Source organism: Euwallacea similis, chromosome 10, assembly GCF_039881205.1.
Source record: "Euwallacea similis isolate ESF13 chromosome 10, ESF131.1, whole genome shotgun sequence".
NCBI lineage: Eukaryota > Metazoa > Arthropoda > Insecta > Coleoptera > Curculionidae > Euwallacea > Euwallacea similis.
This window is the reverse complement of record NC_089618.1, coordinates 5,230,161-5,251,416: the sequence shown is the minus strand read 5'-3', so window position 1 is coordinate 5,251,416 and position 21,256 is coordinate 5,230,161. Positions and strand designations below refer to the sequence as shown.

General features: G+C 43.0%; 5 protein-coding genes across 8 annotated transcripts; 3 read left to right on the top strand and 2 right to left on the bottom strand.

Annotated features, from left to right (window-relative positions):
* The first annotated feature begins 1,182 nt into the window (after nucleotides 1–1,182).
* fln (flightin) lies at nucleotides 1,183–4,177 on the top strand. 2 transcript variants are annotated; one of them, XM_066393793.1, is made up of 4 exons: nucleotides 1,183–1,298; nucleotides 1,710–1,935; nucleotides 3,804–3,892; nucleotides 3,949–4,177. In XM_066393793.1, exons 2-4 carry the CDS (start codon nucleotides 1,715–1,717, stop codon nucleotides 4,146–4,148), a joined length of 510 nt encoding a protein of 169 aa, XP_066249890.1. In that variant the 5' UTR covers nucleotides 1,183–1,298; nucleotides 1,710–1,714; the 3' UTR covers nucleotides 4,149–4,177. The 2 variants fall into 2 exon arrangements, with proteins under 2 accessions (XP_066249890.1, XP_066249891.1); XM_066393794.1 differs by lacking the exons at nucleotides 3,804–3,892; nucleotides 3,949–4,177 and adding an exon at nucleotides 3,332–3,659.
* A 240-nt stretch (nucleotides 4,178–4,417) lies between these two features.
* Nucleotides 4,418–10,195, top strand: LOC136411286 (uncharacterized). The gene is made up of 8 exons (XM_066393785.1): nucleotides 4,418–4,691; nucleotides 7,730–7,757; nucleotides 7,829–8,067; nucleotides 8,116–8,252; nucleotides 8,315–8,463; nucleotides 8,514–8,646; nucleotides 9,344–9,746; nucleotides 9,798–10,195. Exons 1-8 carry the CDS (start codon nucleotides 4,626–4,628, stop codon nucleotides 9,969–9,971), a joined length of 1,329 nt encoding a protein of 442 aa, XP_066249882.1. The 5' UTR covers nucleotides 4,418–4,625; the 3' UTR covers nucleotides 9,972–10,195.
* A 494-nt stretch (nucleotides 10,196–10,689) lies between these two features.
* On the bottom strand, nucleotides 10,690–13,186 carry LOC136411288 (uncharacterized). Of its 2 annotated transcripts, none has more exons than XM_066393789.1 (6): nucleotides 13,083–13,186; nucleotides 11,640–11,829; nucleotides 11,444–11,582; nucleotides 11,183–11,389; nucleotides 10,946–11,118; nucleotides 10,690–10,862 (listed from the first exon to the last, which is right to left on the bottom strand). In XM_066393789.1, exons 2-6 carry the CDS (start codon nucleotides 11,816–11,818, stop codon nucleotides 10,748–10,750), a joined length of 813 nt encoding a protein of 270 aa, XP_066249886.1. In that variant the 5' UTR covers nucleotides 11,819–11,829; nucleotides 13,083–13,186; the 3' UTR covers nucleotides 10,690–10,747. The 2 variants fall into 2 exon arrangements, with proteins under 2 accessions (XP_066249886.1, XP_066249885.1); XM_066393788.1 differs by lacking the exon at nucleotides 13,083–13,186 and adding an exon at nucleotides 12,648–12,794.
* A 339-nt stretch (nucleotides 13,187–13,525) lies between these two features.
* Su(P) (prostaglandin E synthase Su(P)) lies at nucleotides 13,526–15,059 on the top strand. Its single transcript, XM_066393787.1, has 5 exons — nucleotides 13,526–13,875; nucleotides 13,924–14,133; nucleotides 14,189–14,391; nucleotides 14,440–14,707; nucleotides 14,768–15,059. Exons 1-5 carry the CDS (start codon nucleotides 13,570–13,572, stop codon nucleotides 14,966–14,968), a joined length of 1,188 nt encoding a protein of 395 aa, XP_066249884.1. The 5' UTR covers nucleotides 13,526–13,569; the 3' UTR covers nucleotides 14,969–15,059.
* A 395-nt stretch (nucleotides 15,060–15,454) lies between these two features.
* LOC136411277 (uncharacterized) lies at nucleotides 15,455–19,927 on the bottom strand. Of its 2 annotated transcripts, XM_066393770.1 has the most exons (6): nucleotides 19,185–19,927; nucleotides 17,928–19,127; nucleotides 17,725–17,874; nucleotides 16,565–17,428; nucleotides 15,985–16,509; nucleotides 15,455–15,930 (listed from the first exon to the last, which is right to left on the bottom strand). In XM_066393770.1, the coding sequence occupies exons 1-6, from the start codon at nucleotides 19,521–19,523 to the stop codon at nucleotides 15,550–15,552; spliced, it is 3,459 nt and encodes a 1,152-aa protein (XP_066249867.1). In that variant the 5' UTR covers nucleotides 19,524–19,927; the 3' UTR covers nucleotides 15,455–15,549. The 2 variants fall into 2 exon arrangements, with proteins under 2 accessions (XP_066249867.1, XP_066249866.1); XM_066393769.1 differs by lacking the exon at nucleotides 16,565–17,428 and having other exon boundaries at nucleotides 19,185–19,918.
* Nucleotides 19,928–21,256: the final 1,329 nt, after the last annotated feature.

The following is a 21,256-nucleotide window of genomic DNA, read 5'->3' as shown; positions in this document are numbered from 1 at the left end:
TGGCATTAAAAAAATCAAAGGAGCATCGATAGATACGTACTAATTACACGCGTCTGTACGTCAGTACAAAAAGAGAAATAAACGGAAAATATTTTTGTTATCTCTGGAGAGTGGCGTCAGTGGTCTGTGTATGTATCGCCCAGTAATCGAATGAGAGTTCTCAGGATTTCGACCTTTGCAAATGTCTTAAAAAATATAAATGTAGAGTATGTCAAAAATTAAGAAGATGTCTTAGATTCGGCTTTGCCGTGCAGCAAAGATCCTTCGAACGTCGCTATCGGCAGTATTCAGATTCTAGTGGAAATTTCTTGTAGCGAGGGTATGAAAAATGTCGAAAAAATCGCACAAAATCATCCCAAATCCGGTTCTATCCCGCATCAAAATGCCCTCAATTGACGTCACAAATGAAGGTAGAACTCCTTCTGGAGCCTTCAAGACGCATATAGCGGTTCATGGGACTGTGACCCTTGCAAATTTATTGCAAAATATCTGTTTGCAACATGTCAAGAATCGACCAAAAACTCCCTAAATCAGGCCCTGTCCTACTGCTGCATCAATCATTCCCTGAAATGACGTCACATTTATTGGGTTAACAAATAAAAAGCTCCACCCTTGGGGCTCTCAATTGCCGCTTCAGCCACCCCGTTTTTTTCACTGCTTCGAATTGGTTCCCGGAAAGGTGACCGAATTTCCCGGTTTAATTAATTATCGGAAATTGCATGTGACATGGAAAATTACGGGGAGTTTTCATTCGGGGGCGAGTTATTCAATTTTCTTATATTTCGCTTAAATTGCATTGTAAAGTGCGGCGAAGAGTTGCCCACGCCACGTGGTTTAAGGCGTTCGAACGATGAGTAAGCGGCGGGAAATCCGAATTTGATTTCAATCGGAAGTTTCAGATATTATCGATTATGAGTTGGAAAAGCAGAATCCCGAAGAGATAAACACCTGATCAGTTGAAGTGGTGATTTACAATGCGTGCTTTTAAGCGGAGAAGATAACGCAATTGTATAGATGTGTACTTATAGGAGAGCCCGTTAAATTATCGGAAAATCTCAAATTAAATGTCAATTGCTGTTTTTCACGTAAATCTCTCTCTTTTCTGCGTCATGCCCTTTAATCCTAGCTCCCCCAGGAGCGACGTAAAGAGCGAGAGAGAGAGAGAGAGAGAGGTTAGGACTAGGAGAGACATGAACCTCAGGGTGGAGGGGCCAAGTTGGATTGTTCCCCAAATAAATTTCGCTGCCGGACATTCAATTGTTCGCCGGTGGACTAAGTGGTGTGTAATTATTACCAAGGTGAGTCGAGTGGTAATTTTAGAGCAATAGAATTCGTGACATTTGCTATTTTCCGGCCGTGTATTGCGTAATGTACGGGCGATAGCCCAAAAGTTCAAACTGATTGTTACAACGAAAGAGATTTTTCATGTGAGAGCTACATGGTTGTGTTGGTCAGGATCTTGTCTATGGGCCAAATAAAGGCTTTGCCAATTGCGACGTCACCGTGGTGGCTTTATAAAGTTTAAACATTTCAGCGGAGGCTCAGTCGTGGGCAGCTCCGAATTTGAAAAATCAGATATCTCCTCTTGAGGGTGAGTATTTCTGAGGTTCCAATCGGCGAAAGTATCTGCGACTTATAGGGGTCCCGTAACGTTGGAACTTGACGACGTTTTACGCCGGCGGAATTTTCACATTTTTACTTTTCGTCAGACAAAATGGACGACGATGGTGCAGACTGGCTCTCCGCAGCTGACGAACCCGAGCCGGAACCCGTTGCGGCTGCACCCGCTGCCGCCGATGCCGCCCCCGCTGCCGAGGCCGCTCCCGAGGGCGCCGCCCCCGCGGAAGATCCGGCATCGAAAGGGGTGGAACCCGTAGAAGCTGCCGATGAATATCTGGACCCGGACAAGTTGTTGCTGTTCAAACACTGGATTAGGTAAGACGGTTTGTGTTTCGTCATTGTGAGACTTTTTCCTGGTTTAGCAGATCACCTTGCCTCGCCCATTCAAACGAGTTATTGGCTTCAGGCAGCGACATCAATCTTGTTCAGTTAGACCCGGATTGCACGCCTCAATCAGGTCTAAAAATACGCGCACGAGGCATGTTTTTTGATGGTGGTACTGAGGCTGTCCTGACCCAGGCCTCGTACTTTTTTGGTTCACAGTACATGTGGCAACGTCGCAAGGGCAATTTTCATAAAGTGGTTCATTTTGAAAAACGGTTTCTTTGGCCGGCTCAAGGTGGTGAAAGTGGAACTTTCAGTTTTTGATAAATTCGTTTGTTTCAAGCTCTGAAACTTAAAAAAAGTTAGAGATAGGCAGTGACATGGGTGTACCTGAGGTGAAACTCGTGATTTGCAGTTTTCAAATATGAAAAAATATGCTGGGCGATCCGTTAAAAAAATTTACTTTTTGATTATCGAAAAACGGTTATATCAAAAATAATTTTAATCCAAAATACCCTATTTTGCGGCGTAATCAAGTCTCGTATTTGTCACGTTTCTGACAATTTTTCAACATCTTCGATTTCTAAGTAATTAATTTGTTTTTTTTATTTGAATTTCTTGAAAAATTTCGCGACGTTGCCATATATTTTTCGATTTATCCCAATCAAATTTTTTGAACACGAAGCAGGATTGTCAGACGTGCAGACAGCCTTTTTATAGGCACTTTTGTAATTTTAATATTAGCGACGTTGTCAAATCTAAAAAATCAGAGGCACTAATGTGATTCCCTTTTTTTAGACGATTTTTTTTACCAGTTTGGGGCACCTCAAGCCATGTTGTCGGATATTTGATGTCTTGGTTTAACAATCACGCAATGGGCGCTCCATTTGTGTATTGTCCTACATTCAACTGTGTACTATTTAAATGCCAAATACAAGGTTGCCATTTTGCTTTTTTGCGTCGCCTTGTATACTGCATTTGAAAAGTTCGTCCGTTCCGCATGTATGTAGTTGCAATCCTGAACGAAGAAGATTTTGGACAAGGTACGTATATGTTTCGTGTTTTTCTCTCTCGATGTGTTAATGCCGAAATCCTGCTCATTTTCATCGTTAAGCGCCAGTTGTGCAATTATTAGCAAATCACTCGAATAATGCGGTAAAATGTAGTGGCTTCCTGGCCCCATCTGGCGGCGATAAAACAAAGGCAATCCAATTACCTATTAATAAAACCACACGCGCACAATTACCGCTTCAAACCCGCAAAAAAAAGCAAATATTGGGGCGCGTCAATTAAAACGGGGAATATCATTATAATATCGAAAACCACAAAGTCAATATTGAAATTCAGTTCCTGCCCCTGCCAGTCTTCAGCTGTTATGTTTTTTTAGGCCAAAATTCCTGCCCTACAAGTACCTCACTGATTATCGACGCAACTATTATGACGACGTCATAGACTTCCTTGACAAGAGAAACAGGGGAATAACGCGAGATATTCCAGTGGCGCAGACGTGGGCGGAACGGGTGCTGCGCTCCTGCACTAAGGACACGCTGCAAGCCTTCAGGCTTAAGTTGCAGGACAAGCGATTAGTGGAGGAAACTAAATTCAGCGGCAAGTTCCAGCTGCATCACGGCAAAAACTACATCTGCAAGAGATACTACAGTATACTGTATTGAGATTTGTACTTGAGTAGCGTCAAAATAAATAAATTATTTCTAGCTTGTTGTGTTTTTTTCGTTCATCCGGTCCTAGATGGTGTCACATCTAACCCTAACTGAAAAATCGCCTATCCTCGAATAATTCCCCTGGATGGTGCCACATCCTAATCGTCATTTATCAACAACTAAAGTCAACTTTTCCAGGCCGAAATACCTTCAATACAATTGCATATACGACTACCGAAAGAGTTACTATGAGGACGTTTTGGCGGCTGTAGAGAGCCGCAGGAAGGGTCTGTATCGTATCAAATGTATATACAGGGTGTGAGGAACTGGACATGCATTGCAGGTTACCGAAGAAACATTCCAAGGGCTCAAACCTGGGCGGAAAGGGTACTGCGCAGCCACAGCAGCCCTAGCTACAAGGTGCAGGCCTTCGATCAGTTTCTGGAGGATCTTAAGCTAGTCACCAGGACTGAAGTCAGCAGGAGACTGTATGCTTCACAGTCTTTAGCTAATTTTAACAGGAGATACACTTCTAGACTTTAGTTTTTGATGTAATACAAAATGTTGTAGTTGCATTGAAGTTTATTTGGCCGCCTTTGCTGCAAAAATTACTTTACAAATCACCATCGACGTTTTACTTTCATGCTCCACAGAAAACTACATCGACGTTCTGATTTTATAGAACATCGATGATTCGCTATCAAGTGTGCACCATCGATGTTCTGATTTCATTGAGCGCGATGTCTTCTACACACATCTAATCGAAAAGCACAACGTCGATGGTGGTGGTACCTAACAGTACCTGCGAAGGCTCTTCGCCTGTGATAACCGGGCCGTGACGTACCACCTAATGATTACTGGTACCACCGAATCCGGAAAAACGCGGAAAGAGTCTGAAGTCAGTCAGTCAGTAACGCTGGGTGCTATCGGGCTGTCTTTGAGGCAATGTTTTGACGCCGGTTTCGAGTTGGAAAATGCCGTGAGACTGAGTCGGTTTGGAGGCAGTTTCGAGGGACAATAATGGACACGCAGTGGCGTAAAATGTTCGGGAACGAGTTGCGCGTATTGCTGCTGGTTTTATTTACGGTAAGTTCCTTTGGATTGTTCATTATTTGGAGTTCCTGTTAATTGTTGTTGGCTGCGAATTTTGTCCACGGTTAATTGTTGATGAAAGTTTGACCACTGCGCACTTTGTGTTGGGGAAGATATTTTTTTTGGGGGGAATATCTGCGATTTTTTATTTTTTGCCACTAAACCTTGCCAAATATTTGATAATCTAAGACTGCATTTAAGATAAGAACGTGCCCACTGTGGCTATGGTTTTTCTGCCCAATTTGCCGGCTCCGCTTGGTCATAAAGCGATGTTTTGCCAGTGGTCCAGCGCGCAAAAGTGGCACGTAAAAATCACTAAAATCGAGTTTCTTGCGGCAAAAAGTTGATTGAGCTACGAAGGAAAAATGAACCGTTCACCGACGATTCTTCTCGAATTCGAATGAAAACGTAAAAAGTGGATTAGGTCTATCGAAAACGAAGGTCGCTACTCGACCTGAAGAAGCCGCTTAGTTTTCTATAAAATTCGTCAATTATTTCACACTAGCGGGCTGCGAATTTGGTCAACGAAAAAAATAAATTGTGGGTGAAAATGTGGGTTAACGATTGGGTGTAAATCCGAATTTCGTTCCTTTCTATTATAGCTATTTAGGATTATGCTAAAAGAAACATAATGTTACTAACGGTTTTGATTTGGGCATTCACATCACCGTCAAGACCGGATACATTGTCAATTAATTAATGCTCATTTTTCATCTTCACCTAGAAGAAATCGGGCACACCTATACAGGAAAAATTACGGTGAATTATTTCAATGATTAGAGTGCAAAAATCCATCTTCTCCTTATACGGATGTGATATGTGATGCGCGCAGATGTTGGTACGATACCATAACGTTTTTATGTGGATATTCGTCGACTTGTAACCTCGATCAATTATGAATAATAATTGCAGATCTGCACATCAACACGGATATGAAGAATCGTCGTGTTGGTTCATGTTTATTATGCTCATTTTCGCATTTGCGTGTTTGTTTTGGCATTGTTAATGAGTAGAAAATCGCCTCTAAAGCACAGTGTCGCGAAGCTCTAAGATGCCGGAAAAATCCGGCAATTTCACAGTCGATTTGTCCGAGTAACCTGCTTACTGACCGCCCCCGGTCACTGCCGGCGATTGTACGAACTTAGCCGTATACATTTCATTCAGTCCGTTCCGGTTTAGTGGTTTTAAAGTGGCTTCTACTTATCGAAGTGTAACGCAACTGTTTATCCGCCTTCTTGGCAAAAGGCCGAAAAAACGCAGGAATTGTCTACAATATATACATGAATACGACATTTACTCCGTGCATTGTCCGCAAAGTCTACGTGAGGGTCAGCGCTAATGTGGTCGTTACCCGGCGTCTCCAAAAATTAGCCACATGGCGACAGTGGTGCCATCTGACGCTGACGTTCAAATTTGCATACCGCTAATTTTCAACTTTTATCTTCTAATTTAATTTCACACAGGCTTTATTATGTTATTACGATCCATTAGCGCCTAATTATGTCAAAAGCGATATGGTACCCGCAGATTAATGAACCGGCGGCATGCGATTGTCCCATTAAGAGGCCTCAAAGGCGCAATTTCTCCTCTAATTGAGAACCCGTCCAATTTGTATCTAGAGCGCATTCCTCCTTTAAGTACGCTCTTGGCCAGATGCATAGATACTCTAATTAAGCCATTCAAGAGGGAATTTTAAAAGGTCTAACTGGACCATGAAGAGCCCTCATTATAGCCGCAAAGTTCCGGGATTGAGTTTCCTCTGATGGTCGAATTTTCCGCTGAAAAACGAACTCTAGTGGCGGTAATGTTACATCGAGATCGGCTTGTTTACTGTTCCGCGCATTATTCCGCTTTTTATGGTGAGTTACAGTTTACTTTTACTGTTAACGCACGTCTTTAGTCCGATTTCATAATCTTGATGACGATTGTTAATGATAGGGCCCTCGAGCTGTCTCGTTAGTTGGCGGTGTATGTGGTTCCCAGAGGCGGTTTTCTGTACCTGCCAGGTATTTGATTAAAAGATTGTGTTTGTTCTGCGACATAAAAAACATAAATATTTAAAGTACCCTTATGCGGTACTAATAAAAGGTCTACCCCGGGTGTTTTAACAGTGAAACCGTTCATTCGAGCATGTAAACATTTACGGCCTTATCTGTAACAATTAAAACATTCCTTTTCCCACATTCGCTTTTGCAATAAAAAGCGTTGTTAACAACGATGTCAAGAGTGGAAGAGTCTCTTGTACCAGCAGCACTATTATTATTATGCGCATTAATTCCAACTGTAAAACAGCGGAAATGTTAATTAAATTAAAGGGACGCGAAGGAATTTCCACGAAAGCGGCGCTTTATTTGGGTCTTTAATAGGGAAATCGACATTTTGCGTACGTTCGTGGCAAAGTCTACATTGTTGACGTTTTTAAGTTGAACTTTGGAATGTCTTGCAAGTTCGCAACAACCAAGGAATATTAACCAAAACAAAAATCAATAAGAAATAGCATAGTATTTTGCTTGTTTTTATAGAAAAAGTGGCATTTTCTACCAGGGGAGTGTGGATCTGGAACGCCTTGGCAAACTTCCGCAAAAAAGGCGTGCTCTGTCGCCACCTGGTGTTAACAGCTCTAGGCTGATGGCATATTGCGCTTCTGCGCCCTGTCACTTTATTGCTATTACTAAACTACAAAGATGTTTAATGATCGATTGTCATTTTTTCGTGTCATCATTTCCGCAAAATGGCGCCGATTCCGTATTGTTTACGTTAAAAATTTCCTTTCTTAATGATAAATTGACTTTATTTAATGAATTTCCGTTAATTCGACCGTGGAAAACTGTGCAGCATTTGTGCGTATAAAAAGCTCTCCGAAGGCACCCACAATATTATCATAATTTCTCGCTCCTTTTCACCAGCATTAGCATCAATTAATCACGCCACGAGTGCCATCGTTGACCCTCACCTACTTCCACATCACTATCAATCTAAAGAATCACGCACTTATTAAAAACCCATTAACGGCTGTGTTTTAATTGTTTCAGAGTACAATAGAAGCCCAAGACTATGAAGGTAAGGCTTTCTTGGGGCCTCAAGAAGGAACCCTTCATTGTAGCGACTATTCATCAAGTTTTATATTGCAGTTACCGAGATCCAGTGCACATTCGCGGTTAGCAACTTGGGCAGTACCAAAGACTCGATTTTGGCGAAGCTGCGGAAGCCCGAAGGGTTCAAGGGCCATCCGCTCTTTGCAGACGACAGAGCTGTGGATCCCGCCATAGATCCCCTCTGCCAGATTCGGCCCGATCAAACTGATAACACGGGGCTGAAATACAATTTGAAAATCACCGATTTCGGACGGTGTGGAGTATTAAAGAGAAACGTAAGTTTGTCGATAATGAAGACGTGTGAGGTCTAAGGGCGATTTTAGGGCTTCGTGCACGTGCGAGTGTGGTTCCCTCAGTTTCCTGGAGTAGTAATGCAGTCGGACCAAGAGTTGATCATCATGTGCAAGCCCCCCGAGCCCACTGTGATCGAAAACAAGGCAGCAGGCTTCGCTGGCAGTTTGTGAGTGTCTCTAGTGAAATTATGCACTTTCTTGGTGGAACGAGGGATGATTTTATTTGCAGTCCCCATGGGGCAAGGGTGTCAGGAGTGGTGGAGGAGACCCCCGGTAGGTTGGAGTATGAGGTGGCGTTGTACAAGGAGGCACCCGCGGCTAAGATCAACAACGCGTCGGGCACCAATGAGTTGCCGGTGGATCAGGCAGTTCCCATCGGTAAGCAGGATTTTTCCTCGACGTTCCGAGCTTAAGGAGGTTTGATACAGGTACAAAACTGCAACTGCGCGCGCGCATTAACCCTGATTCCGCCTGGAAGTACGTGAAACTGATGGAGGTGACTGTGTCCCCCGATCCGGACGATCCTCACATGCACGGTAGCGTCGCCCTAGTCAAAGACGGGTAAGTTCTTGCCTCCGCTCCCTGATTCTTTGTTGTTGTTTTTTCGTCTCTCATTCATACGTATCCTGTTACCTGCGTCGCACTCTGTTAACCATCGAGTTGACACAGTTGCATACGCGGAACACGATAATTCGATTCGGTCCTGAAAAATCGCGATCCATGAGATGTAATTTGCATTTCTTTGAGATCCGCTCCGGCGAAAATTAAGCTATTTTTAATCATCAACAACTTCGCTTTAGTGGTCCTCAAATAAACATTTTCATGCCCTATATAAATCTATAATGTTGCGTCACAAGGTACAGCTATATTAACCACAAGTGTAATACATAATGACGAGAATTAAAATAATTTTATTATTTAATATGCCGCTGAAATGGGCCTTTCCCCTTCGGGTACCGTACACCTCGCGTATGTAGTAATTGCGGGGCAGTCATGAAACCGCGGATCGAGGCGATTTTTTGGTGTTGTGAAGCGTGCAAGACAAAACGGGTTTTTGACTAAATAATGCTCCTGTTCTTAAGTAAATAACTGCAAATATTTCCATTTCCCTGGATGCTTTCGGAGGAAAACTCCCGCAACTGGTCAGCAATTCTGAAGGTACTGTTCACGTTCTTCACTTTCTCCGTGAAGCTAAAATCTCTGATACCTCTCATGTAGTAATTTGCTCAAAACATTAAAATGTATGATTGTTGCACAGCTGTCGCAATCGCGATTTCGCCTCAATCATCCCCCATCAGCCCGCCCGATATCGCGACCGTCATAACGAAGTTTTCCTCGACTTCGAAGCGTTCCTCCTCAGCACCATGAAAGAGCGCTCTACCTTATGGATTCACTCGCAAATCAAGGCTTGTATGGAAGCCGTGGATTGCCAGCCGGATTTCTGTTTGGATTTATTTGAGCCTGCAGGGCACGGCCGAAGGAGGCGGCGGGAGACTGCTGAAATTGTGGAAGTCGCCGATAATCCTCCTGAGGGGGCTGTGCAGCGCTTCAATGCCACGCACTTCAAGAAAATCAACGGTAATTTGGAGTATACAGTGCTGATGCCTGGGGAATTTTTCGACAAGGCCTCAGCGATCGAAAACAGCTGTAGCACTTTTTTGGTGATTTTTACGGAAAATTACTTAGGGAGATTTTTATAGTTTTTTTTACAGGCTATTGCAGCCGTTTTGGGGTGTCTACTCTTTATGGCTGCGTTCCTCATGTGTTGGCTGGCCTCAAGACTACATTCAGCGCTTCTTACTGCAGGGAACTCCGGCAAACACGTCGATGATTTGACGCGCCATTACAACGAGAGTTGTTACACCGGAAGGGCGACCACCCAATAAGTCAAAAGTTCCAGTTTTATGTACCTTATTGCCTTATTTATTTATTTATTTGATGGAAAGTTTAGGAGTAGGAACACGTTGTACATAATAAATCGAGTGTGTAGGGAAATAATTCTTGGAAATGGATAGGGAGCAATAAGCGATTTTACAAAAAAAGATTTGTAAAGTTTCTTCGGTTTCAATGTTTTCGGGGGCTTGTGGAGCACCGTGTTAGACTAAAACACCTAAAAGGAAAAGTCTGATAATCTCTAACTAGAAATTACGCGGATGTGAAATAATCTGTGTTTTTATTTCTCTATAAATCTAGCTAATGAAAATTTCTGCTTACTTTGAAAGGTTCCAACGTTTTCAAGGGCTTTGGGAGCACCGATCTAGGCTAAGGTACCTTTAAGAAAGAGTCTGATAATACATAATTAGAAACTACATAAAAATAAAAGAATTTCCAGTTTTATTTATTTAAATTTGACGAGTGTGTCAGCACGTGTAACCTGAACATTTTTTTGATAATCTGGTGAAGGACAATTACTGAATACTCGTACGTGACGAGAGGGAAATCGTGGTTCGATATGTTTATTTGGATTGATAATATACTTGTACGTATTTACAAATGAAAGTGATGTGATCTACTAAACTGCTGCTACTCTACCGCGTAGAAAACAAGATATAAAACAAGTCTTTGATCCAAGGAGACGCAGCGAAATTAGAAAAAAAAACAACCTACAAATTACGTCATTATTTCACACTAAATCAATAGAAATCAATTTAAAAAACAACAATTAGAAGCGCACTTTCTTCTCCGTAACAGTCACACTGGTGGCCACCCCGTTATCATCCACCGTCTCTGAATCGCATTCTGCTACTAACTGCTTCAATCTGGCTACTCTGCGCTCCCTGAAACAACGGAATGAGCACAATATAGAGTGCATTTTTGTGCAAGAAGCCAATATGGCGGACATAATAAAATGGCTGATTACCGCATGGCCTGCTTTTCCTGCATAGCTGCCATCTCCTCGTCGATGTCTTCGATTTTAGCGCGAGATTGCCGGGCGCGAATGGCCGCTGAACTCACTGCTGAATCTTCTGACGAGTCTTTAACGGCCCTTGCAGTCCATTTAGTCAAGTTGTCTGAATCGGCGTCGTATGAGGACTACAGAAAATCATAATACTCTAAAATAATGTTGTTAAGTAATGTAAACTCATGTCTATTGTACCTTCACCGCCTTCCTTTGGTAGGAATAGTCCTTCTCTATTGCTCTCTTACTGGCAGAATTCTCGTTGATTCCCACGCTGTCCAAGATCTTCTCTGAACGATCTAGAAGTCTCTGTGTCCTTAGACTCCCGGATGTGTTCTCCAAATCTACGTCATCCATATAAGATACCTTTTTCGATGCTCTGATCCTCTGTAGCGTTAGCGCAGTCTGCGATATTTTTATACATGAGCACAAAAGGTCAAGCATAATTTATAGACTGACCTCATCATTAACCCCGTCCTCAGCCTCATAATCGATGCCTCGCCTCAATCTGCCTCCCTTAGAATCAAACGCATTGGCCTCTCTAATGCGGCTGCTGGCCCTTCTCCTGGAATCCTCAATATCCTCATCTGCAAAAGCTCTAATTTCCCATTGTTTTGTTTAGGGATGCAAAGGCGTTTGAACAACAGGTGTTTACCTGGCGTGTCTTTCTGCTACATCGAGGGCAGAGGAGTGTCTAAGAGGGGAAAGGGTGCGACCATAGTATTTGCGGTCCAGGTTGTCCAAAGTGGACTTGTAGTAGCTCTCCCCTATGTTGTAATTGGAGTCGTAAATGCGCGTGCGAGGACGGCTAAGGATGGTTCTGTTGCTCGACATCGTATACTTCTCTGAAATTAGAGTGGTGCAGCTAAAGATTTTACGGAAGACTTGCGACCACCAGATTGTCAAGAAAGTATCCAACCCTATTCGCCCAATTTAAAAAACACACACGAGAATTGGCATAATTCGAAGCAGACCAACAATGCTGGTATAAATAGCTTGTCAAAATATTGGAAATTTGCCAGAAACGGCATTTCTTTGAGTAGTTAAACAACAGGAGAGAATGCGTGTAGATACTGAAGCAAACACCTAATTAAAAGCCATTAGCAAAAACTCTGGATATACCCCAAGTTTATTTTGTTTGGGGCCTCCAGGAACTGGATTTACAGCTTTATAAATAAAAGCGCCGGCTATTTCCAGAAGAATGTGAGATTTTCCGGCTTCGATTACATTGACTGTCGATTGGTCGGAATACTCTATTAGCTGAATTACATAACGATCATAAATGAGCGCTTCATCGAGAACACAATGCGAATCTTAGATGTTAATTCAATCCTGAACCTGATCAGGCATGTCGCTTTAAAAATAGATATAGGCCAGTAGTAGCCGAAAGGTTATTTTAAAATATAGCTTTGTCTCAATGTTTTTATGCCGGAAATATGTGGGTCGAGGCAGGTATAAAAACCCCACAAAAAGTAGCAGAAATTCAGCAAAAATATCTCCATAAAACATTTAAAAAATATATACCAACACCTTCCTATTTGCCCCTAAACATGCAAAACCCGTAGTGAAATTGAATATTTTGTTTTACTGAAGTTGCTTATAGAGGTGCGTCAACGGCGCCCAAGTAAGTGCTGCTCTTAGACGTAAAGCCACAGGTACTTACTTTGATCGTCGGACAATTTCACCCCTAACCACGACAAAAAAAAGAAAATAATATCACTTTTCAACCGCGACACTGGCTCGAAAGAATCTCAAAATAAGTTGGACGTGAATTGGAAAATATCCCCGCCTGATTTTCAGCCAGCTCCCACTCGTGCTGCAAGCCAAATTACGGCTCTGGAAGGACAAAAATCCAGGCGCTGCGTAAAACCGAAAACTTATTTCTAAAGAAAGAGCGTTAGAGTGGAGCGCAAACTTTTGCCGCATGAAAATGGCATTTTGACCCACTGCAAATCTTATTTTTGAATCTTTGTTTAACTTCTCTTCAATAAAAATTGATCTCAATTCAATTCTATTCAAAATTTACTATTCGAAACAAACATTATTTCTAAGACCAACTTTGAATGTTCGTATTTATTTAAGTAAACCAGTTAACAACCCAATAATCCAGACAAAGCGATCGATTAGGAGGTATGTTGTTAATAGATCAATTTTCGAAACTCAATACGCCGCCAGAATTAGAATATAAACGAAAAATGCAGTTAAAACCATTTATCTACATTAAATACATTTTAGTTTACCTTCCCGAGTGGCAACATTGCAATCGTCTTATGTTCGTAATTTATATACAATCCGGCAACTGTGCCTGTAGAGGGTGTGATTAATGCTTTTCTTTTTTCTAAGTTTAACACACATTACTTTGATCTTACTTCATAGCGTTCATAGAAGAGATAGAAAATAGATCATACAGCATACCCAGTAAATTTTTGTTTCCCTCAGTGCCATGAGTTTTAATAAGCTAGAAAAAGATAGCTACATCTGACCTCACGTATTTGACAGCAAATATAACTAGCTCCTAAAGAACTAAAGAAAGTGGGGTTAGAAATGATTATCTTTGAAAACTTTGCAGAACTAAGCTCAAAAAAATGAATTTGCTAACGAAGAAAGCGCCAAACTTGCGTCGGTTAGTGTTACTCGCCACCTCAGCCCCTCCCAGAAGCCTTGGCCCTACCCAAACGCTACTGTCAAGGCGTTTTAGCAGCACTAAATCAAGCCCCATAAAAACCTTAAAAGGCGTTTTCAAGCTGGGACTTGCGGGGGTCACAGTGGGAGCCCTAGTGGGTACCGGCTACTCAATTCATCACAGAAACAACCCTAAGGATCACATGTCTAATGAGAAATCTTTCATTGAGCCTCTGAGTAGTATACCTGAAGTTAAACCTAGTCGAAAGGTAAGGATTTTTACTGTGAAACCGCCTTTAAACAAACCACTGCTATAGGTCCGATATGCTAATGATGATAACAAACTGAGATTGACCTTATTTCAATACCAAACTTGCCCATTTTGTTGTAAAGTCCGTGCTTTCCTGGACTATTACGGAATTTCCTATGATGTAATTGAAGTAGACCCAGTTTTGAGACAATCTATTAAGTGGTCTGAGTATAAGAAAGTGCCTATATTAGTCGCAAAGACTGAGCAAGGCTATCAGGTGCCCATATTTAATTTATGCTTATAACCCTGCTTTGATTAAGGATTTTATTCAGCCCTTAAATGACAGTACAATGATAATTTCGGCTATAGCATCATATTTAAAGGATACCGACAAGTCTCTGCCTGATATAGTCAAATGTTTTCCATTCATATCATTTTTTGATGAGGTTGGAACAAAGAAGAAGGAGATTATGAACAAATATTTCCTTATGTTGACTAGTCAACAGTTTAAGAGTGAGAATGAACAGCAACTAAGGTGAGTTTAGAAATGACCTTTATGTGATTATATGTGGAGTCTTCCCAGTGAGGAACGGGAGTGGCGTAAATGGGCAGATAATGTGTTGGTTCACACACTTTCACCGAATGTCTATAGAACGCGAGAAGAAGCTTTTCAGGCCTTTAACTGGTTTTCTGATGTCGGAGAGTGGGAGAGAAACTTCCCTCCCTGGGAAAGAAACCTTATAATCTATGTAGGGGCTTCTGCAATGTACTTAATCAGCAAACGCTTAAAGAAGAGACATCAGTTGAAGGAAGACGTTCGACAAAGTCTTTATGATGAGTGCTCAAAATGGGTAAAAATTTCTCAGCTCTAAGATAAAAAAAATAGAGTTTTGCTAATTTCATCTGAGCAGGTGAGGGAAGTAAATAGGAAAGGGACAGAATTCCACGGAGGAAATCGACCTAATTTGGCGGATTTGGCTGTCTTCGGAGTATTAAACAGTATAGAAGGCTGCATAGCATTCAAAGATTTGTTAAATAGTACGAAAATTGGAAAATGGTACTATTCGATGAAGGCGGCAGTGGCGCAACATGAAGGCGCCAAGTATTTGTAGGTTTTCTTTAAATGAATATAATGTAATAATTTATTGATTTAGGTTTAATTTTAAGTTGCGCTGAATGCCAATAAATGAATATTGAAATGTATATTTTATTTTGATAATAAATATTCGTCTCTCTAGTATGAGTCGAAAATCAGATGACCGTTTCCTTTTTACGTCATTTGAACATGACTGAAGGAAGAGAACTTATTATTTATGAAAGAATGCCATGGAAAAATATTGTAAAAATGTCTTACACATGAAGTCGCCAAAGTTTATGTAATACCGTCTATTGGTAAGTCTCAGACGGAAGATTCTATTCGTCATATCGTCAAGATTTTTTCTGTGATTTTAATTATTTAATAAGTTTAACGTATTTCAAGTTTTAAACCTTAGCTAAATTAGTTTTGTTAGGGAAAGTCTTTTGTCGAACCTTAAGCTGAATAAAAACAAATAATCTTATTACTGGATTTATATTTTATTTACGTGTAAACATGCTCATCATATTAATAATTTAATTTATCACCCAAAACATACACAGCGGCTTAAACTAAGCAGTACAACAACGAATAAATTACTAAATAATTTAACTAAATCTAATATCGCTGGGTCACTTGCCGGATCCAATCCAAGTAATGAGCAACTCTAACGTAAACTCCCGGCACTCCTACTTGACCGCAGCCGATCCCCCAACTGACCACTCCGACCAGTTGCCAGGTACCACCCCTCTCGCAGACCATGGGACCACCGCCATCGCCCTTGCAGGCGTCTTTTCCCTCCTCTCCACCCGCGCATATGAATCCCGGATGCAGCTTAAACTCGTAACCCAATCTGGTGTTTTGCAACTGTCGCTGACATTGCCCGAAATTCACTATTGGCACATCTACCTCTTTCAGGATGTTTTGGTACTTGCCAAAATCGCCGAAGGCGTCTTTGCCCCATCCGGTAGTCCAGCAGCGAGCACCAGTATAATCGTCCTATAAATCATTAAAATTAACGAAAACATCTGGACAAATTGGTGAAGCACTTACTTGAGGATGTGGGAGACATGCAGGAGAAATATGAGGGTGTTTGGTCCAGTCCACTGGGGTGTTCATACGCAAAATTGCAATGTCATTGGCTAAAGTTCCAGCATAAAACTCGGGGTGGACTGTAAGGGCTGCAATGTCTCGTTCGATGTAAGGGTAGAACTCCACGTCATGATTCACGTCCCATTCTCCCAAGCGCACTCGCAAATCATAGTTGGTGTATTGTTTGACGCAGTGGGCTGCAGTAATGATATGTAAGGGATCAATGAGAGTCCCCCCGCACACGTAAACGCTTTCCTTGGGGTCCTTCTTAAGAATCGCCACTTGCCATGGATACTCGCCGAACTCGGAGTCCCCATCCACGTAAACAGGATTCTTGATTCTTCCATTAATTCCTTGGGAGTGTCTAGTACCACATGTGTTCCTATTCACCGCAGGGATTGAGGGTTGAGGACGGGGACTTCTCTTGCAGCATACGTGTCTAGGGCCGCATGTCTGAGGCCTGCCAGGTTGGTAATAGGCTTGGCGCTGAAATAATATACCCATTAAACCGGATAGGTAGTATGTAATGAGACGAAAGGACCTTAGTCACATCACGTTTGCGTCTGCTGGAGGGGAAGGCGATTTTTCCACCCCTCTCCCCCGTAAAGCCCAAACTTTTACCCCCACGCGAATTTTGATGATCATTATTAATGCTGTTCGAATCTAGGCCGTAGCCAACCCCCTGCTGGTATTGATCCAGCAGGTTTGACCCGGTGGTGTACGAAAGGTTACTTTGAGACCTGCCTGAAAATGATGCCCCGTGGTCATGATAGCCTCCTCCATAATTCAAGGGGTCATCGAAGTACCCCCCAATAGGGGATTGATCAGGGTGGAAATCTACCTCAGAGCCTGACGGGGCATAATGGGGGGAGAAGTTCTCATGAGGTGGATAGGAGTTGTGGTAGATTTCAGGATGGTGGGGATACTCTGCTGGGGGATGATTATGGAAAATTTCAGGATGATGATGCTGAGGGTGAATAATTTCTCCTCCGTGATGATGAGGAAGGAACTCCCCTGGGTGCTCCCTGTACGGCCCTTCGTACCCATGAGGATGAGGATGGTGCACGTGATAGTGCTTGTGCTTGTTAAAAACCACCCCTTTCTTGTACGAAATCAGGTCTTCGAATTTGTGCACCAAATAACTGTTAGGCGTGAAATGCAAATTGACGAAGGGCTTAATCACTTTGTTACCGTAGTCGTCTTTGGTGAACTGCACCGACAACAACGGGTTAACAGACACTAGACCCAAATTAACGCCAGTAGCGTCAACGGTTCCGTGGTGGGGGTAAATGCCGTGGGGGGAGAAAGGATACCCACCGCCTCCCTGATAGGGCAGCCCAAATGATATACCAATCGTAGGCTTCAGTTTCTTCATTATATTATCGTATTGGCTCTGGTATTGGCGCTGCAACAAACACAGCTCTGTAGTTACTTTTAGTGATGGTGTCACCAGAGGCCCTTTTGGTTAATTTTGGTTAAATCGGCTGTTCCAGAGGCAGTGGGTAGAGGAAGGGGGAGTTTTACCATGGGTTTAGTCTATGTATGGTGCGCTAAAAGGCAGACGCACGCGGATTTATTTCTAATGAAATTTAAAGGTCCTCCGTTACTTTGCTCACCCTGTGTATGTGCATACCGTTTTATCTACACCTCGATTGTTCAGTTTATTAAGCAGTTAGTGACGTTAGCAACAGCAAAACTCACCCCTTGAATAGTGTGATCCCCCCCATCCTCAGTAACTTCCTTTTCTTCCGTCGGAGCGTCCCTCTTTGAAATCTTCCTCTTCTCCTTTACCTCTTCCTCCTCCTCTGAAGTTGAGTTCTGGAGCCTTGCAGCGTCTTTCGGGACACGCACCTGAACCATCATATTTTAGTCATTAGTTTAGCTGAAAATGTCCAAAATCTTACCACAGTCATGGTACCATTCCCATCAGTAATCACCCTGGTCTCCTCTTTGCCCTCTCCCTCGGCCTGAATGTCGCTTTTCAAATTCCTGGGATCTATGGCCAGAAACAAATCATCCTTCCTCCCTATTACTTCATGGGTGGGGCACTGGTCATAGGGTACACAAACGCAGTCGTAGCTCTCAGCTCTAGCAGACTCAACCCCTTGGTACTTATCAGCGTAATTAGACCCCAAGTAATTGCCGTTAATAGCGTCCACATTCAACTCCTTCTTGTATAGACCGTTGTTAGAGCCGTAATAGCCTCCAAAGTTGTTATTATTGGTCGAGGTGAAGCTCGGTGAAGATGAACCAAATGATCCCAGACCCGTCGGAGAAGCAGATCCAAAATTAGATCCGAAAGTTTGAGGGCCGAAATTCTCACTCGCAGGTTTATTACTGAAGGTTTGGTAGTTGGCCACAGTTTGTCCTCCATATGAGGCGGTGTTGAGGCCGCTGACTGAAGTCAACGGGAGACTTCCAGCCCCTACAGGGATAAATCCGTTGGTGCTGAGGCCTTGTTCTAGGGTGGACACCGCAGCGGCAGCTACTACTGGGGTGGACTGATGAGCCACCCCATCGGCATTGTGATGAAAGTGATGGTGCACATGTTCCACTTTGCTAGCGCTAGCTGCAGTGGCCGAAGCCAGCCCCCCTTGAGCATTAACAGTGATCTCAACTCTTTTATCCTTGCCGTTGTGATGGACTGCTGGGCCGACGCTTTCAAATTGGTATGGGGCATCGACACTGGGCTTATTGTAATTGTTCAGATAGTCGATACTAGGGGGCTTGTCCAGGAACTCTCCCTCTGCCAAAATTTCTCCCCCAGCCAAGCCAAACGATGGGGGTGGTTTATTTATTGGTCCTCCAGCGAAATATGGTGGTTTGTTGCTTAGGGTGTTGGGTCCGAAGCTCGGGCCATAACCTCGCTTTGGGGGCTTATTGTGAGCGAAACTGGGGTATTTGCCGGGGTGTTGAGAAGGAGGAGGAATGAATTTTCCGGGGGGTATTGATGGAATTGGTTTGGCCGGTCCGTAGCCTCCTCTAACCCCTTTGACTGGTATTGTGGGTATTGGTCTTCCCACTGGATTGATTGCTACTGGCTGGGCGTAGATCAGCTCCTCTGGTCCGATGTAGGGGCGCTTTCCCTCGATTTCTTCCTCACACTATTGTGGTTCATTAGGGTTAAAAAGACAATAATAAGAAGAGTGTGGGTTTCTTACCTGCATCAGTCCCAAGTAGCACAAGCGATCCTTGATTATATTCCTGGCCTCTCCGTCGTCCCCCTTCTGCAGAGCTTCCTGCACGTTAGGATCGCTGTAGACTTCGTCGTATCCTTGCAGCGCTCTGCCCTGCCTCTGGGATACCAAAATTTCATCAACCACCTTCTCGACATCCGTCGTATTTTGCTGGAGATTTGTTTCACTGGCGCTGGTTTGCAGATCCGCAGTGGGGCTTTCCTGGTGGGTATCAGAAGCTTCTTGGTTCCACGTCCAGCCATTATCCTGGGCCCGCACGCTGAGGGCCAGCAAAAGCAGCCAAGAGGCCCGCATCAGTCTCATGTTGTCTGCAAGAATCAGTGATTGTATTCAAATTTCTGGTCGAAAGAAAGGGAAAGTGCAGACTTTCTTCGCTGCAGCTCCTGCTGATGGGAGATAAAGGTAAATGATTTTCTGTGTTTAATTGTTGTCGGTTTAACAATGACAATGGCGCGTGAAGAAGTGAAATGCTTCACGGTGCTTGGCGGGAAATAAAGGCAATTTGTGAGGAGAAATTCAGATCAGCCCCCGCGTTTTGCCCAATTTTGAGCGTTTGACCGGAAAGTGGCACAAGAACCTTTATGGTAAACAGCTTTTACTTTCTTTGGCACGGAACACTTTCTTATTCTGTTTATTTTCACGTTGGTGATGTCACTGGTGATTGGCAATGTTGCAGCAGCAACCCATTATGGTGGAAGAGCCAGACGAAAATTTCTGGTTCTCACCAAATAGTCTTTCGTCTGGCACTTTCAGCAAAACCGGGTCTTAAGGCGACCTGAACTCACCACTTTCCTATCACCTCGGCACTACCGCGAAAAAAACGCCACAGATCGGAAGGAACTCTCGAAATTTCACTCTCTATATCGCTCTTATAATGCACCCCCCACTGGAACCCAAATTCACTTTCTACACGCGCCGAAAGAACTCTTGACGAGAACATCTTTAATGGCCGCCTTCACCCGCCCATCACCAGGGTGAAATCTCCGCATTCGTACCTACCTTTTCAATGCACTTCTGCACTATAAACGTTTTCAAGTAGTACCGACACTCGACTGAATGCTCCCCAAATGCGGACGGCACTTTATATAATAGTTAAGCCACTGCAATAAGGCTCCTGAAGGGGGGACCCTTGTAGTTCTTCAGCCGGACTTTTGGGAATTGGTGCGTACAACACGGATCTCAGTTATGCAATTATTCTGGGATTTCTGAATGAACGTGGTGTTGAACTCTGTGTTAAGCTGTCGCAGAAGATCTTCCACGGCATTTCCTTGCCAAGGCCGTTTGGTTTGACACTTGAGACGCTCCTGCAGAATAAGAAATTACTTCTCCGAAGCTTTCGAAAATGTGGGTCAAAGACGCTCTGTTTGCGATGGTTTTTTCGGAGTTGCACAATAAATACGAGCTAATGGCGTGCTTTGTTTTACTTTTGAATATGTGTTACACTTAAAACACGCTTTATCTAAGTTTTCTTGCGGTCGCATGCCGAGACTCCCGCAAAATTACCATCGAAATGTATTTCTAGTTGCCTATCTCGGAATTTGACCGCTGGCACTATTAGTGAGCTCCATTTGAAACTCTATTTCTGATAAGTGATTATGATTTTTAATTGAAAACCTGAATCACAGCGACAATAAACATAAACTAATGGCGCGCGTTATTCCATCTTTAACTACAAGGGAAAGTAAAATTGCAAAATTTGAATAACTTAAATTATCTGAAATTTGAAATGCTCTTAATGAATGTTCGAGTCTGCGCATTCCTGGTTGTCTGTCGCTGAGTCTAGCTGCTACCGCCCTCAGTGAGCTTTGCCGTAGACTTGGTTTTTAAACTGGGAACTTGTCATTTGGACATACAGTTGTAATTTTGAATTCAATTAATGAGGGTTAATTAATCAACCAAGCTCCCCGCAGCATCCTTTACGTCATCATGGACGCGCCACAGCGGCATTTTGAGGCAAAACTAGCGCCATGCAAAGATGGGAAAACGCTAGCTAACGCTGCGATGATCGCAGAGCAATAATAATTATTCCAATTTCT

Bases quoted from the DNA above. Each gene is read 5' to 3' on its own strand.
- fln (XM_066393793.1), top strand. From the start codon at position 1,715: ATGGACGACGATGGTGCAGACTGGCTCTCCGCAGCTGACGAACCCGAG. The intron at 1,936-3,803 runs GTAAGACGGTTT...CAACTTTTCCAG, and splicing joins CTGTTCAAACACTGGATTAG to GCCGAAATACCTTCAATACA. The intron at 3,893-3,948 runs GTCTGTATCGTA...CATGCATTGCAG, and splicing joins TGTAGAGAGCCGCAGGAAGG to GTTACCGAAGAAACATTCCA.
- LOC136411286 (XM_066393785.1), top strand. From the start codon at position 4,626: ATGGACACGCAGTGGCGTAAAATGTTCGGGAACGAGTTGCGCGTATTG. The intron at 8,068-8,115 runs GTAAGTTTGTCG...GGGCGATTTTAG, and splicing joins GTGGAGTATTAAAGAGAAAC to GGCTTCGTGCACGTGCGAGT. The intron at 8,647-9,343 runs GTAAGTTCTTGC...ATTGTTGCACAG, and splicing joins GTCGCCCTAGTCAAAGACGG to CTGTCGCAATCGCGATTTCG.
- LOC136411288 (XM_066393789.1), bottom strand. From the start codon at position 11,818: ATGTCGAGCAACAGAACCATCCTTAGCCGTCCTCGCACGCGCATTTAC. The intron at 11,390-11,443 runs GTCAGTCTATAA...AAAATATCGCAG, and splicing joins AGGACGGGGTTAATGATGAG to ACTGCGCTAACGCTACAGAG. The intron at 10,863-10,945 runs GTAATCAGCCAT...CCGTTGTTTCAG, and splicing joins CAGGAAAAGCAGGCCATGCG to GGAGCGCAGAGTAGCCAGAT.
- LOC136411277 (XM_066393770.1), bottom strand. From the start codon at position 19,523: ATGAGACTGATGCGGGCCTCTTGGCTGCTTTTGCTGGCCCTCAGCGTG. The intron at 19,128-19,184 runs GTAAGAAACCCA...GAACCACAATAG, and splicing joins GCTACTTGGGACTGATGCAG to TGTGAGGAAGAAATCGAGGG. The intron at 17,875-17,927 runs GTAAGATTTTGG...ATGATGGTTCAG, and splicing joins GGAATGGTACCATGACTGTG to GTGCGTGTCCCGAAAGACGC.